At 52.3% G+C, this 14,836-nt stretch overlaps 1 protein-coding gene across 1 annotated transcript in view; it reads right to left on the reverse strand.

The window, feature by feature from the left end:
- The window catches only part of TOX2 (TOX high mobility group box family member 2), a 147,353-nt gene extending 133,601 nt beyond the window's left edge, over positions 1-13,752 (reverse strand). The window contains exon 1 of the mRNA XM_051633513.1: positions 13,607-13,752. Within this exon, the coding sequence (XP_051489473.1) occupies positions 13,607-13,708 (102 nt within the window). The 5' untranslated portion in view covers positions 13,709-13,752. The remainder of the gene's footprint in view (positions 1-13,606) is intronic.
- Between the last annotated feature and the right edge of the window lie 1,084 nt (positions 13,753-14,836).

Raw genomic sequence — 14,836 nt, forward strand, 5'->3', positions numbered from 1 at the left:
GGCTCCCCCGGCTTCCAACACCAGCTTCCCATGAGCACGTTTGATCTCTTTGGTCAACAGGGACTCTATGCAACTCTGCAGGTGCCTTTTAAATGTCAGCTTTGCTAAGCAGCATGAAGACACCTGCTGTGGACAGGTACCCCTTTTCTGAAGCATCCCAAAGCTGCTGCTGTTGCTGCTCCAGGGGTTACTTCTTTGCAGGGAAACCCTGAGCTGAGGTGGGCACAGGGCTGCAGGTGGTATGAAGTCTTGAGATGGCTGAGCTGCTCTGCAGTCCTCTGGCTGGTTAATTCATCAGCCTTTTTACTCCAGGAGCAAGTTCTGCCTTCATTGACACCTCTGCAGATTCGTCGGCACAGAGAAGGTTTCAAAGGTGTAACCTGGGCAAATCTGATCAATGAATTCAAACCTTGAGCTAAACCAGGAGGAGGAATGGATTTACCCTAGTCACCTGCAAACATTCACCAGCATCACCTGCCAGATCAGCAGGGTTTCATCTCTTTTTAATCTCTCAAAACCAGTGGAGGACATGGGGAAGAGGTCGGGCACACGGCAGTGGTGGATGCCTCTCTTGGTTGTTCTTGGTTTAGTTTCTTTTTTGTTTGGTTTGTTGGCTTATTTGGTGGGGGGGTTTTAGTAATTCTGGCTGCCAAATCACATTAAGCAGCACTTGGAAATTCATTAAGATCTTTGCTAATATCCCTTTCCAGGTAAACAACCCGTTGCCACCAAGACAACGTGCACACTTCAGAGGGGGGCCCACGCTATTTGGCACAGCAGAAGAGGTGCCCATCCAGCAGGAGGTGCAGGACCCTCCTGTGCAGGAACACAGGATCTCCATGAAGATGCCCTAGGAGCTCAAATCCCACCGGCTGGCTGGTGGTGAGCGTGGGGAGTGCACAGGTAGGCTTTGCCCTGGAGCACGGGCAGTGATGGGGCAGAGATGCAGCATCTGCCACTTGGCGGAGCCAGCACAGAACTGCACACGCAGCCGTTGAGTCACAGAATCCCTGATGGGTTTGGGTTGGAAGGGATCTTAGAGACCATAGAGTTTCAACCCCCCCTGCATGGGCAGGGACACCTCCCACCAGCCCAGGTTGCTCCAAGCCCCATCCAACCTGCCCTTCAACACTGCCAGGGATGGGGCAGCCACAGCTTCCCTGGGCAGCCTGGGCCAGGCTCTCACCACCCTCACAGGGAAGAATTTCTTCCTAAAAGCTCATCTAAATCTCCCCTCCTCCAGTTTAAAACCGTTTCCCCTTGTCCTATCACTCCATGTCTTTGTAAAAAACCCCCCTCCAGCCTTTCATGTAGCCCCCTCAGGTACTGGAAGGTGCTACAGATCCACCAACACTGCTGCAAACCCAAGCGCAGCAACGCAGCCCCCGCTGCCACCACACAAGCTTTGCTCCGCAGGTCCCACGCTCGGCAGACGGAGTCAACTCCAGCCCCGAGGGCTTCCAGGGGGTTCTCAAGCCTCCCACTAAAACCACCAGCATGGGGGTGACATGACCAGCAACATCCCACCCCCAGGGGCACAGCCGAAGGCAGCAGAGTCAGCGCGGGGGCGAATCGGATCCGGCGTGTTTGGGAGCGCCGGGATCAGAGCGTTAGTGTGTGATTCTAGGTTTACATAACACCACCAAATGGGTTTTGGCAGGAACAATTGGTGTTAGCAAGGAAAAGGAAGCATCAGGAACAGCCGGCGGAGCAAAGAGACACCTCTTGAAACAGCCCCCAGGCTAAAGGGAACATAAATAAATGCAGCAGAAGCAACACTTGGACGAGAGTGAGGAAGAGGGGAAACCCCGACCAGGGGAAATGAAAGCTGAATGGCAGCTGAGGTGGACAGGGGATTCAGCTTTTCTTGTTCACCTCCTTCCCACCCCCACCTGACTGAAGTGCTCCAGCCAAGCCAGTGGCTCAAACACAGCAAAGGGGAAGCCATCTCACCCAGGGCTCCAGGCTGGGAGGTCTGAGCAGCTCCTGCCCAGCCACCCCAGCCCCAGAACGTAAATTACCACGCTCAGCAATGGCCAAGCAGGGACCCAAGGGACTGGTGGCCTTGGTTAACCCCCCCTCTCAGAGCCTCAGACAAAGCACCAGTGACAGGTGTTGTGCTCAGAAACGTTCGATTGCACAAACTTCACATCGTAATTTTAAAGCCAATTCAGCCTGGATGTTGTTGGGTTACTAATATTGGAGGTCATGTTTATCCCCCAGAAAAAAAAACAGCAGAAATTCCAAACAAGGCTGGATCTTCACCTTGGCCTTGACAGTGGCTCTGGCCAAAGGGATGAGGCCACCAGATTCAGGTGGCCCCTCTAGCCCTCATCCTGCAGACCATGCCACACTGCCACCACGTGCAAGCTCAGAGAGCAGGATGGCAGCCACCAGCCCTTTTCTACAGCATCTGAGGACATCTGGTCCCTTGGCACTTGGGCCTCGTGACCAAGTGGTGGAAAGAGCCACAGCAGCTCTTCAAACACCTCTGGGTCCTGCAGCCCTCCTGCTCTAACTGTGCTAAGCAAGGAGGCAGCCAGCTCTCCAGACCTTTGCTTGCCAAGTAGAGGATCCCTTCCAAGCTGGCACCATCCCCACCCTCAATGCACAGTGACAGTGAAACAAGCTAAAGCTCCAGATCCAAATCCTCTGAGCTTCCCAGGATTTCCAACTCTGGGGGCAAATGAGAAGCTCCACTGGAGAACATCACAAGAAAATTGCCCAAGACAAGAGGATGTTGAAACCCACATTTGCCAATCAATTTAGAGCAGTGCTTTCCTGCAAGTGGAAACTGCATCTGTGGCTTCCCATCCAGCTCCTGGAGGACATCATTGGATAGAAGGATTCAAAGTGAATCACACTTGGTCCAAATAAGAAATAAGTTCTATCACAACCTTGGATTTGCCCATTATACAAGCATCTTATTCTGATAATGACTATCACATCTTTACATTTAGATCCGGTCTGTATTTCCCTCAAAGTCAGTTCTCATTTTCTGCTCTGGGAGCTTGGAGACAACCCAACAGTTACACATGAAACGGGGCATGTTCTTCTCTATCACATGGGTTTAAAAGGCAACACCTCACATGCAGGAAGTCAGTCCTTAGCTACTGTCAACATCAACATCAAGACAGACTTTGGTCCAGCTGGACATCACAGGAGTCCCACAAAGAGACTTAGTGTGACTCCAGCACAGCCCTAGAGCAGGGAAGCTGGGTGCAAGGGGAGGCATCAAGAAGGTGCCAGAGTGGGAGAAGGAGATGCTGATTTTGTACGAGGCTGTTCTTCTTTCCAGCTCTTCAGTAATTTCCTCTCAGACTTGCACACTGTGACCTTTCCAGCCAAAAAAAAAAGAGACAATAAATGAAACCCTGTGCTCTGATAGGAATAGTGAGGCAGGCAGGGAAAGGATGCCAGAGACATCTATGGAGCCTGCAATTGGATCCCTGCTCCTCCAGGATGTGTTTCTAAACCTCAGTCAATAGTGCATGTTTTCTAAAGAATGAGGCATTTCCCATTTTATTAATTCTAACTAAAGCCCTTTTTATTACAAACTTCCTGCTTAGCATTTGATTACAGCATCACCACTGAGACTCTCAGAGCAGAAAAGTCCACAGCTCGTTGCTGGTGCAGGCTGTATATTGATATTTTTCTCTCCTGCTATCTCAATCCCAGAAGGTGCTACTGGAATTATTTTAAATACACTTTCCAGACTAAGCTATTTTATGACTTTAAACATGTATTGGTCCCATTTGAGCCCTCACACTAACGTGGTGCCCCATTTCCACAGGTGCTTGAAGTTGCAGGTTGTTATTCCCACCAGGGTTTGACCTCCCCCCCAAAAGAAGCTCACTACATGTCAACCACCTTACTTAAAAGGCTGTAAGACTATGAAGTTAAAAAGACCATTTTGTCAAAGTTTTCTCCCCCTTTTCAAAGCCCAACTCTTTAGTGGAAAAATTGATTAAATATATTTTTACTCAAACCTACAGCCTGGTCTGATTTAAATCAAACAGTTAAATACTCCCCACGTACCTCCTGGCACAGCCACGACAGAACTATCTGCTTTGCAAACAGCCACCCACAATTAATTTGCCACCTTGACACAGAAATGCAGGTTGTTAATTAATTAAAAAACACACCCCACTGGTCTTCAGTTGGCTTTATGACCCACAGTCTTGCCTCCTAGGCAGCCTCCTAAGGAGGAAAAAACAATTAATGTAAAACTATCACCTATCAATGAAAACACGATTCTGGGTTTCTTGGCATCGAATAAATGTTGTTCCCAGCTTTAACAGATTGATCAGGTTGAAAACCACCACGTCCCCAACATCCATCTGGGGTAGAGAAGCCCGGACTGCAATTCCAGGGCAGGTTCCTAAACAGCCAGGGAGTGAAGTTCATGTGACCTCCCTGTCTGGCTTCAGGGTGAGATCCACCATGCCTATTGGGTGGTTTTTCTGCTGCTTTCAGGGGCTGTTTGATCTTCCATCACCAACACTTACCAGCAGGCAAGTCTACCAGCCATTCCCCCAAGCCTGATATTTTCAACACCACATTCTTCTCCTTTGAACGCTATTTAGAGACAAGATAGCGCATCAGGGGAAAAGCTGCCTCCCTGGGTTTAACAGGGACAAACAAAACAGGATCCTATTGGGATCAACACGTATTTCCCAGTGCTACAACAAGCTCCAGCTTCCCTGCTTCATGCTCACCCCCTTCCTCCTGAAGTATTTCTGCTTTTTCTTCTCCCCGATCACATCCAAACGCGCTTTTTGTTTGCGCCCGTTGCACAAACCAAGAGGATTCAATTCAGCACTCCCACACAGAACTTCCCCTCAAGTTTTCAGACATTTCCTTTCCACGCTGTCAGAGTTTCTTTCCTTTTTGCTAAGGGCTCCGAGGCACCCTGCCCCTCTTCTGACATGAGGGACTAGAAATCCCGTTCCCGCGGCAGACACGCTGTGCCGAGACGGCTCATCCTACAAACACCCACTGATCAAAGAAGCACCCGTGAAAAATGAGGAACATGGAATGGAACTAAACTCTTATTTTTTTTGGCAGAGGAAAAGAAAAAAACCCCACAACCTGTATTTTAGGGGTCAGCAACTGTGAGCAATGAAACAAAACATGTTTTTTTAAAAAATTCAGAGCTAGCAAGCGGCATCAACCCACAGGCAGCTCTGCAGGTGCAGCAGTGCTGGACTCAGAGAAGCCAACCTTGGGCAGCTCACACTGTCCACCCCTCAGGTCCAGTGTCCCAATGGTCCCTGGGGCCCAGGAACATCCCCCCCCCCATGGCATAAGGGACAGGTGATGGCTGAGGTGGAATGAAACAGCTCATCACTGACCCTGAGATCAGTTTCTGGGGGAGAAAGCTCAGCCTGGATGCTGCTGGGAGCAGGGCTGAGGTGCAGCAGGTCCTCCCGTGGACAGGCCAAACTCACAACCTGCCCCATCTTCCCCCTTTCACAGGGTCATCCTTCACATTAAAACTGTTGCATTTGAGGGGTTTCAAATGGCTCAACAACTCCTAACAAGCTGTACAGCTCTACCACCTTGCCAAGGAGAGTCAGAAGATGCTTGGGGAATAAACTGCTGGGTAAATCATGCTGGAAATTGAAACTCTTTCCTAGGGATAATCATGAAGATTCATATCTTTGGAGGAGAAGAGCCTTTCAGGGTGCCCTGGGCTCTGTTTGTACCTCTCCAGGCACCCGGGTCTCTTGCAACTGATGCTTAGTGCTTGAGACAGGTCAAACTGTTCAAAAAACCAAACTGTTCAAAACAACAATCCCCAAAAGCCTGTGGTACCCCAAAATGACCTGCTGCTTCTGGAGATGGAGACCTAGGCCAGTTCACATGAAGGATAAGTGGTAGAGCCACAACACAGCCCTCATCTTCCTACCCTGACAACAGGCAAGCTCAAGATCTACACTAGAAGGAAAAAGAGATGATGAAGAAGATGAAGATAATGGTTTTCTCTAAAGCCAAGAGGAGGAAGAGCATGGCATGCAGGCTGGCAGCTGGGGACAAAGGGGATGGAGCCTCCCTGATGAGTCCAGACGGGAATGGAAACTCTGAGTCACGGGGAGATTTCGTGGGAAGGAAAACCTGCTAATGTGATCTGGCTAATCCGATCAAAACAGTGCTCCTCGTGGCTGTCGAGGTGGAACAGGATCCACTGGCCACAGGCAGCCTGGTCCTGGGGGACAAAACAGCCTAAGTCTAAGAGTGGGTGGTGGGATTGGTGGCCTCAGCTGCATAGAAGTGGAGAAGGACATCAGGAGCAGGGAGGAGAGGCTCCAGGCAGAGCCCCAGCAAGTTCTACCATCCACCCTCCTGGGGGAACAGGGCCCCAAGCTGCTGCCCCCCTTTCCTAGCTCCTGCTGGGTTATGAGGGTCACAGAAACACCAAAAAAAAAACCAAGAAAAAAAAAAGAAACCACAAAAAAAAAATACACGGTGAGAGCAAGAAGCTGGATCCTTCAACCAACTGAAAAAAATGGCAATATCTACATTTTAAACACTCGTGCCATCCAGTCTCCTGTGTCCAGGCTATAATTAGAGGTCAAGAAACTGCCTCAGACCAAGAGACACACGATTGCTGCAGATAAGGCTCCTCAGAGCTGCACGCAGCAACCAGCATAAACCCCCGCTCCGATTATCTGCCCAGAACAACATTTCCTAGTCCAGGGCCCCTAATTTAACACTTACCCAACAGCTCCGTTCACCACTGAGCTGAACTGAGAGGGCACAGTCTCGTCAGGAAGAGGTCTGACTCTATCTGCAGAGGTCAAGCAATCTATGCAAAAGATGAGGGCGGAGGGGAGAGGTTCCGTGGCGCGACGCGAGGGTTTCGCCCGCAGGCGACGCGCGGCCCGTGCCATTTTTCAACCAAGAAACAGCATCCATCAGAACAAAACCACCAGAGGGAAACAAAAGAAAAGGGGAGGGGGGAGGATGTAGATGATTAAACTATTGAAATCTGGTGCTATAACTGCAAAACCAGGCGATTTCATACCGGTTGCAATCTTTTTTTTTTAACTATTTGCTCTGACCGCGAGAAGGGTTTGACGAGGGCGTTTTGGGAAGTTCTGTTGGGAGATTTCTGGCCCCCCCCTCCCCTGCAGCTGAACTGTGCATCCTCAAGGATAAGCTTTAATTATATGAAAACTTGTGTGTAAAATCACAAAGGTGGAACGTTAGAGCTCACACCTCCCATTAGGAGTGAATGGTACCAAGGCTGGAATCACGGTCACACTTTAGCCTGACTTTCAAAAAAGGCAGAATAAAATATAAAGAAGAGGCAGAGAACCCGGTGCACAACAGCTTCAGACTGCACTTGCTGGATAGAAAATTGTCAAGGAAAACACATTAGCAGCACAATAACTTATTTTTAATGTAGAGCTGTTAAGAAAACACAATTATATGCTTCATTTATACTGAAAGATATCACCCAACTTATGGTAAAAGCATTTAGAGCTCATTTTGCAAAAAAGAAACAGAAAAAAAGGATGAGCATAAAAGGTAATAGGGGGAAATGGTGCAGCTGGAGGGGTAAAGGCTCCCCCACCCCAGCTTGTTCCTGCTCCCTCAGCCCACACACAGTGGTCCTCACCCCTGCTCCTTGCACCCAGCACTGGAGGTGCAAATGCAGAATGAAAACAGAGGGTTTTCTTCATGTGCCACAGAAAGAGCATGTTGGTGACAATCACCACCAGGCAAGGAGCCAGCAGTGCCTGTTCTTCCACCTAGAAAAAGCAGGACCCCAGAGGAGCTCTGCAAATGTGACAGGTGCCCTCCTCAGCACCCTGCAGCACCCATGCCCTACCCAGACTATAGGATGCTCCTGGTCTGTTACAAGCAAAATACAATTTATCAACAGAACATTTTCTGTATCATGGATGCACAAACTGATCCCAGAACTTGCTGCAAGCTCAGAGGTGTAAATCCAGAGCTGCTCCTGGATTTACTCCTTGGTTACAAACGTGTAACAAGCTCTGGACCACTGATTTACAGGGCAATGTTTATAATCAACTTGAAACATCATAAGTAAAATGAAGAAACTTGTAAAATTTTGATCCTGAATTTTGGTTTCCTGATGCCTTCTCTACTATCATTCCTGGATCAGGCCCTTGACAAGGTTATTCAGAACCAGCCCAAACAAACATGTTATACACAAGTCAGACGGTCTTCAAAATATCTCTCATTGTTCCCAAAACAGACAGATAAAAGCCTTCCCTCTGTGCATACAGAGAGAACAACAGTTTCTATGAATGGATGGACATTCATTATTTAGCTCCCAATCCCTGACTTCAAGCCCAAGGCAAAACGAAGCTTCAAACGTTTTCTGCTGTGCAGCCCATCAAAGATCACTCTGCACAACACAGGGTTGTCCCACTCAGGAGCTCAAACACTTTGCAGAGAAAGCCCTTGCCCATATTCAGGACCTAAAAAACCCCAACCAAACAACAATAAGGAAAAAAAAAAAATCCACATTGCAAACTGACAGGAGCTGCCTGCCAAATGAGAACAAGATGGGCCCCAATTTGAAAATTTGCTGGATTTTGTTCTCCCTCCAAAATCCTCCATCTCCAAAGGAAGATTTGTGCTACTTCAAAACAGAGTTGGCTCAGAAAGTAAAAAGGAAAAGAATATATTTTATCTTCCAGAATGGCAAAGCAGCTCTGGAACGATGAAAAAGGGACCGTGTTTATCATTGCAATGTACAATTTCTGGTAAAAGTCAAAACAAAAGAGAATGTTCCACAGAAATGCTCCTGCTACACCAACCCAGGCTTGTACCAGCAGCTCAGATCCCTTTCCTGAAGGGTTCTTAAAAGAAGAGAGCATCAGCTGCAGATGAATACTCATCTCATGACCAGTAGATTTTAATTATCCATAATTTATGATGGTGTATTGACAAAACAGTTTTGGTCAATTTAGCAGCTGAAAAGGCAAGAGAGAGGGTGTGTTTGGAGATGCAAAGCCACAGAGCTCTGCTAGAAAGGTTTGGGAGAAGTTCGGATGCTGCTGTTGAATCCCACAAAAATGCCACCAGGGTTAGCAGGGCTTCCCAGCACAGATCTCCCATTAATTGCCAGAGGTCCCCAAGGACCCTGGGCATTCCCAGTGTCACAGCAGTGTGCTTGCTCTGCAAGGATGAGGTATTCCCAGGCTGGGTCCTCCTCTTCCTCTCCATCAATCATTGCCCTGTGTGGAAATCAGGCATCGTGCCAACCAAGTCCGAGCATCAAAATACCAGAAGGAACTCAGAAGAATTTATATTTCAATTTATTTCTGCCCCTAGGGAGCAGGATCACTCCTCCTGCACCCCAGCCCAGCATCCCTACATGCACTGCCTAAAAGAGCAGGGGATACTGTGCTCAGGCAGGATTCCTGCCGTACGCCTCCCTTGCAAAAGCAATTTTGCCTGGGCTAAGGAGGAAAAACTCCCTCCTGTACTTTGGGGACCCACATGATTTAAGATCTGGGAAAATCTGTCCCTGCTGGTGCATCAGCCAGCACAGCCAGACCCTGTTGCTAAAGCTCTGCTAAGAGCAGAATGAGCCCCTCTGTTACTGAACTGTGTGTTTTTTTCCATAGTTTACTCGTTGTAAAATACAGATGCAAAGGGCATCCCTAGAGCTTATGTGGTAAAAATCCCCACATTTTCACAAAGCAACTGGAGATGCAAAAATAGCCCTGACAAGGTGCAGGAACCTGCTGCCTCTTCCCTGTAACGACCATCACGACGCCCAGGCAGCAGTGAGACAAGCTCTTCTTCCCCATCAAGGTACCTGCAGCAGGTACCAGTGTCCCAGGAAAAAGGCCAGAGGGGACAAAAAAAAAAAAAGGGGCTTTAGACCCATATTTAAGAGAGGAATCTGAAATGGAGGTGGGTGCTCCTTTCAGCAAGGCTCAGGTGGCCAATGGCAGTGATGGGTGTCACAGTTTGCAAGAGGATGCCTTGCAGAGATGATGCTGCTTCCAGCTGAACCTCCCAGTCCCTGGAAACACAACCTAAAGCACAAGAGGGGTTTCTTCTCTGCAGTCCCAATGATGGAGCAGGTCCTGGATCTGGCCCACAGGAAGGAGGTGAGGGGCCAGCACCCTGGTGTGGGAAAGGCTTGTGCCCTAGGGAGGCTTTGGGGTGGCTCCGGGAAGGTGTCAACTCCATATGGCCCTTGTATCTTGGCCAGTGCAGCCCTAAAAACCCTGCCAAGGAGCATCAGTCTTCCAAGCTGTGAGCAGCAGCTTCTCAGGCACCGGGAAATTTGGGGTTGGCTCTGCTTCCCAGCTGTCATGGCAAGGTCATACCTGCTGGGGACTGTGTTACGTGGGGAGCCCTTTTCCCCCTACGTTCCCATTGCAGCAAAACTCCTCCCCGAACACCATCAGCAGAGGGGAAGGCTCCTTCTCACCCTGCCTGCCAGGGCATGAAAGACCCTGTTCTCCACCCATGGTTGTCCAGCCCCTTGTTCCACTCCCCACTGGTTCCTCTGGTGGGCAGCCCTTGCAGGGAAAATAGGGAGGCAGTTAAAAAAGGGTGCAAATCCTGCCCTTCTGGGGATGCCTTGGCTGCACGTTCGCTCGCACTTCATTATCCCTCTGAACACCCCTTGTCCTTTTAAAAATGGAAAAGCTGATACCTCTGTAGCTGCAAAGAGAAACTGTGGCTTCGTGCAGCAGGCAGGGGAGATGGGAGACCTCCTGGTAACAGGATCCTGTTCAGCAAGTGCACAAAACAATTCCCTTTCAATTCCTGAAACATTTCAGGATGCTTTGGGCTAGAGCAGATCCCCCCGGCGAGCTCCTCGCGGGCGACGGGCAGAGCTCTGCTGTGCTCACAGTGACTTATCTCTGCACAGTGACACTGCACCCTCCTTCCTGGCTCCCCTGCCTCCCCCCAAATAAATAAATAAATGAAGCAGCCCTTGGGGGAGGGAAGCCAAACCTGAACAAATCAAGCCCTTTTAATGAAAGGGCTTTCAAGCCCCTCCGTAAACCTGGTGAAGAGGAGGATGGCAAACAGCCTGGAAGTGCTCCCTGCCCGGCTCCTTCCCAGAACTGGATTTCAGCTGGGATACCTGCACCCACCAGTGGAAGTGCTGAGTTTTTCCAGCCCTCCCTACTCTCTGTAGCTTTTGAAAGTGGAAATGTTTTAAGGTGGCTGAGCCACCAGCACCGGGCAGGAGCGATGGGGTTGGGACCGGAGTGAGTTTCTGGAGTTTCCCAGAGGGTCCCGTGTGGCTCCAAGAAATGGGAATGCTCAGCCAGCACCCTCTGGAGTGGATACCAGCCTGCCCGTGGCTGATCCTCAGCTGTACACCACCCTGCACCGCCTGGAGAGGTGCTCCAAAGCAAAGGCAGCAGGAGATCCCTCCACACGCTCCGAGCTGGGCCATGTTTTGATGCTGAAGTTCTGCCCGTTACACCTGCGTTTGGCCAGGGAAACAAAGTCAACCCCATTTCACCTCTGGCTTCTTTCCAGCAGCCTCATCCCACAGACAAACGTGCATCACGGTGCATAAACAAGTGACATTTGATAACTCGGAGGAGAAAAGAAGAAGGAAAAGAAAAGGAAAGGAAAGAAAAAAAAAAAAAAGAGCCCTGAACATCAGCAAAGGGTAAGTCACTTCCTTTCTTCCTCCCGCTGCCTTCGGATCCTCGGTCTCAGTGACAACAGCAGCATCTGGTGGCAGTGGTCAGCACCTGGGGTGCTCTTCTCCACTGCCCCATCCACCAGCACCCAAAGCACCCACTCATCCTCCCGGGCTGCGCTCCCCGGAGACCCTGCAGAGGCGATTCCCTTCCAGCCTCCCCTTCCGTGTAAGAGCAAGGACCCGCGGCTCAGTCGCCATCGCCTAATCCGGGACTAATCTCAGGGATTCAGGCCAGGACGAGCTGACCAGGCTGGGGCCCTGGGTGCCCCGGGGCTCGGGACCGCGCAGCCCCCCCGGCAGGGACCGGCAGCGCCGGGCACGCGGCTGCCCAGCCCCAGCTCCCGCACGGCAAACCAGCAGGCAAACTAAATCATACCCCCATCTAACAACTTCTTGGTAAAACCGGGTTCCTAAAGGCAGCAGGATCCGGGGGGTGCCACAGTTCCCAGCCACACACGCTCTCAGCATCCCGGACTTTCAGCTTTTGCACTTGATCAGCTGATGCTGCAGCAGCTCGGGTGACCTGCTCCCAGGTGACCTGCTCCCAGGTGACCCGCTCCCAGGTGACCCCTCTCTCCTTAGGATTTTAAGAGCAACGGCAATGCTAATAAACCAGTTTGAAACTAGCAGCATGTGGATACAGAAGAGATCCATTTGTTTCCCTTCGAGCGTAACCAGGCACCTCACAATGAACGAGAACTGCGAGGTTTGCTCCAACTTAAGAAAAAAGAGATAAATAACCCAAATGAGAGAGAACAGTTAAATACGTGTGTTGGTAGATAAAGACTGATTTGCTGCATCTGGGAAACCACACACGGGCTTCCCTTCGCTTGTTTCTAAAAGAGTTTGATCCCCAAGTATCACACCGAGGGCATCCTGAGCTGCACTCCCAAGGCAGGAGAACAGCTTCTCCTTGTATTAACTTTTTTTTTTTCTCTTTTCCCCACTGCCATGACCCGAATTCGGCCCAGGAGGATGCAGCCAGAGTTATGTCTTGCAGCTTATCGCGCTCATCCTCCCTCTCTCCAACCGGCCCCGCTTCCTACGGCTTTGTTGCCGAAACATCAGCGCTGTTTACCTACGGGTGAGGGAGGCGATACTGGCAGAGAACTCTTCATCCCCAAGTACAGCGTCTCTCCTCCGCTTCGGTTGCTCTGGGATGAAGGAAATTTCCTCCAGCGCTCTCTAAACCTCCCCCTGCGGATCCCTCTCTCCTTACAAGAGGGTGTTTTGCCCTGCAGCTGCAGCGGGAGGGGGGGGATGTGGAGGTTGTGGGGAGCTTTCCTCACCGTGCTGGGAGGGTTTTGGGGGGTTGCACCCACACCCCGAGCCTGGCGCTGGGACCGACAGCACCGGGGGAGGCACGGGCAGGTGGGGTCCGGGGGTGGGAACCCCCCAGCTCGGGGAGGTACCAGCGAACCCATCGCGGCGGCCCCGCAGCCTGGCCGAGAAGGTACCAAACAACACCGCCAGCAACAACCCCGAACAAGTGCCCCGGACCACAGCGGCAGCAAAAAACCCGCGTACAACGCTGCGGGATCGAAGGCTCCCGAAGTGCAAAAGCGGCACGAATCCCCCCCACACCCCCAACCCAGCTCTCCGCAGGAAGGCTGGCACCGGCAGCCCCGGGGGACCCGCGCTGCCCCCCCCCTCCCTCCCTCCCTCCCCGCAACGCTTCTCTCCCGCCCGCGGCCGCTCCCAACCCGCGCCCGCGGCTCCTCCCGGGGACCCGACGGCTCTTCCCTCTCCGCTTCCACACCACTTTCGAAATTCCCTCTCGCAGGGAGCCTGGAGCCGACGGGCACTTTTTCCTTTCCTTTCCCCCCCCACAAACCACCCCCCCCCCCACCTCTCCTACCCGAGGAGAAGTTGCGGGACGCACGGAGCAGCCCCCCCCCCCAACCCACCCCCTCCCTCGCAACCCCCCCCCGGTACCTTGTTGCAATGATAATAATCCAAGGGGCCGAGACAAGTGGGGTCGGCACCGGGCAGGGAGCCCACGGCGGGGGGGCCGGAGGGGTAAAACCGAACGTCCATGCCGGGGCTGCGGGCGGCGGCAGGCGGGGGCTCCAGCGGGCATGGACCCGGTGCGGCGGCGGCGGGGCCTCTGGAACGGGGGGCGGGGAGGGGGCGGGCGGCGGCAGCGGCGGGGGGGCGGGCGGTGGCCCCCGGCCCGCCCCGCTCCGCACCGCCCCGCGCCGGGGCTGCTATTGTTCCGCTCTGGGGCCCGGGGTACCTGGGGGCGGTGGGGTTGGAGCCCTTCCAGCCAAGGGAGGAGCGGGACCCTCGTCCAACCCGACCCCGCCGAACCCGGGAGGGGATGAAGCCACAGGCAGCCGGGGAGAGGAGGAGCGGCTGTGACATCGGTGGGTCCCGCTCCCTAAAGGGGGTCCTGTCACCTTCCGCTCGTCCCCCCCTTCTCCTCCCCAGCCCCCTGCCGAAACATCGGGCCCGGTGCTGCTTTGCTGCCGAGGCGGGACGGTCCGGAGCATCTTCCTCTCCCCCTGCGCAGCCCCGGTGCCCACCCTCTGGAGAAGGATGCTTCGGAATAATAGAATCGTCAGCTTGTTTGGTTGGTAAAAGACCTCCAGGATCAAGTCCAGCCGTTAACCCGGCCCTGCCAAGTTCCCACTCAGCCATGTCCCTCAGCACCACACCGCCAGGGCTTGAAATCCTTCCAGGGATGATGATTGCACCACTGCCCTGGGCAGCCTGGGCCAGGGCCTGACAGCCCTTTGGGGGAAGAAATTGCTTCTAATATCCCATCTAACACTCTCCTGGTGCAACTTGAGGTAATTTCCTCTTGTCCTATCGCTTGTAACTTGGGAGAAGGGATTAGACCCCCACTTTTGAATCATGCTGATCCACCCTAAGTATGACCCCAGCATCAAGACCTCTCTTCTGAGAGGCCTGTGTCTCCCCAGGTGCTCTGCCACCCAGGAGAAAATAGCTGGTCTCAGCCTCTGACACCAGCACTGGCTTCCTGCTGCACCAGGTGTGGAGACCCACAATCTCCCACCATCCAGCTTCCTGCAACCCTCCATCTTTCTGGACCCTGCTGTTGGAGGCAGCACCCTGCCATGGCCATCCCCCTCTCCCTGCCATCCCTTCTGGTTCCCCACGGGCTGGAACCTGTGGGGCAGACCAGCTCAGAAAGCCCAAACT

This window comes from Apus apus, chromosome 15 (assembly GCF_020740795.1).
Source record: "Apus apus isolate bApuApu2 chromosome 15, bApuApu2.pri.cur, whole genome shotgun sequence".
Classification (NCBI taxonomy): domain Eukaryota; kingdom Metazoa; phylum Chordata; class Aves; order Apodiformes; family Apodidae; genus Apus; species Apus apus.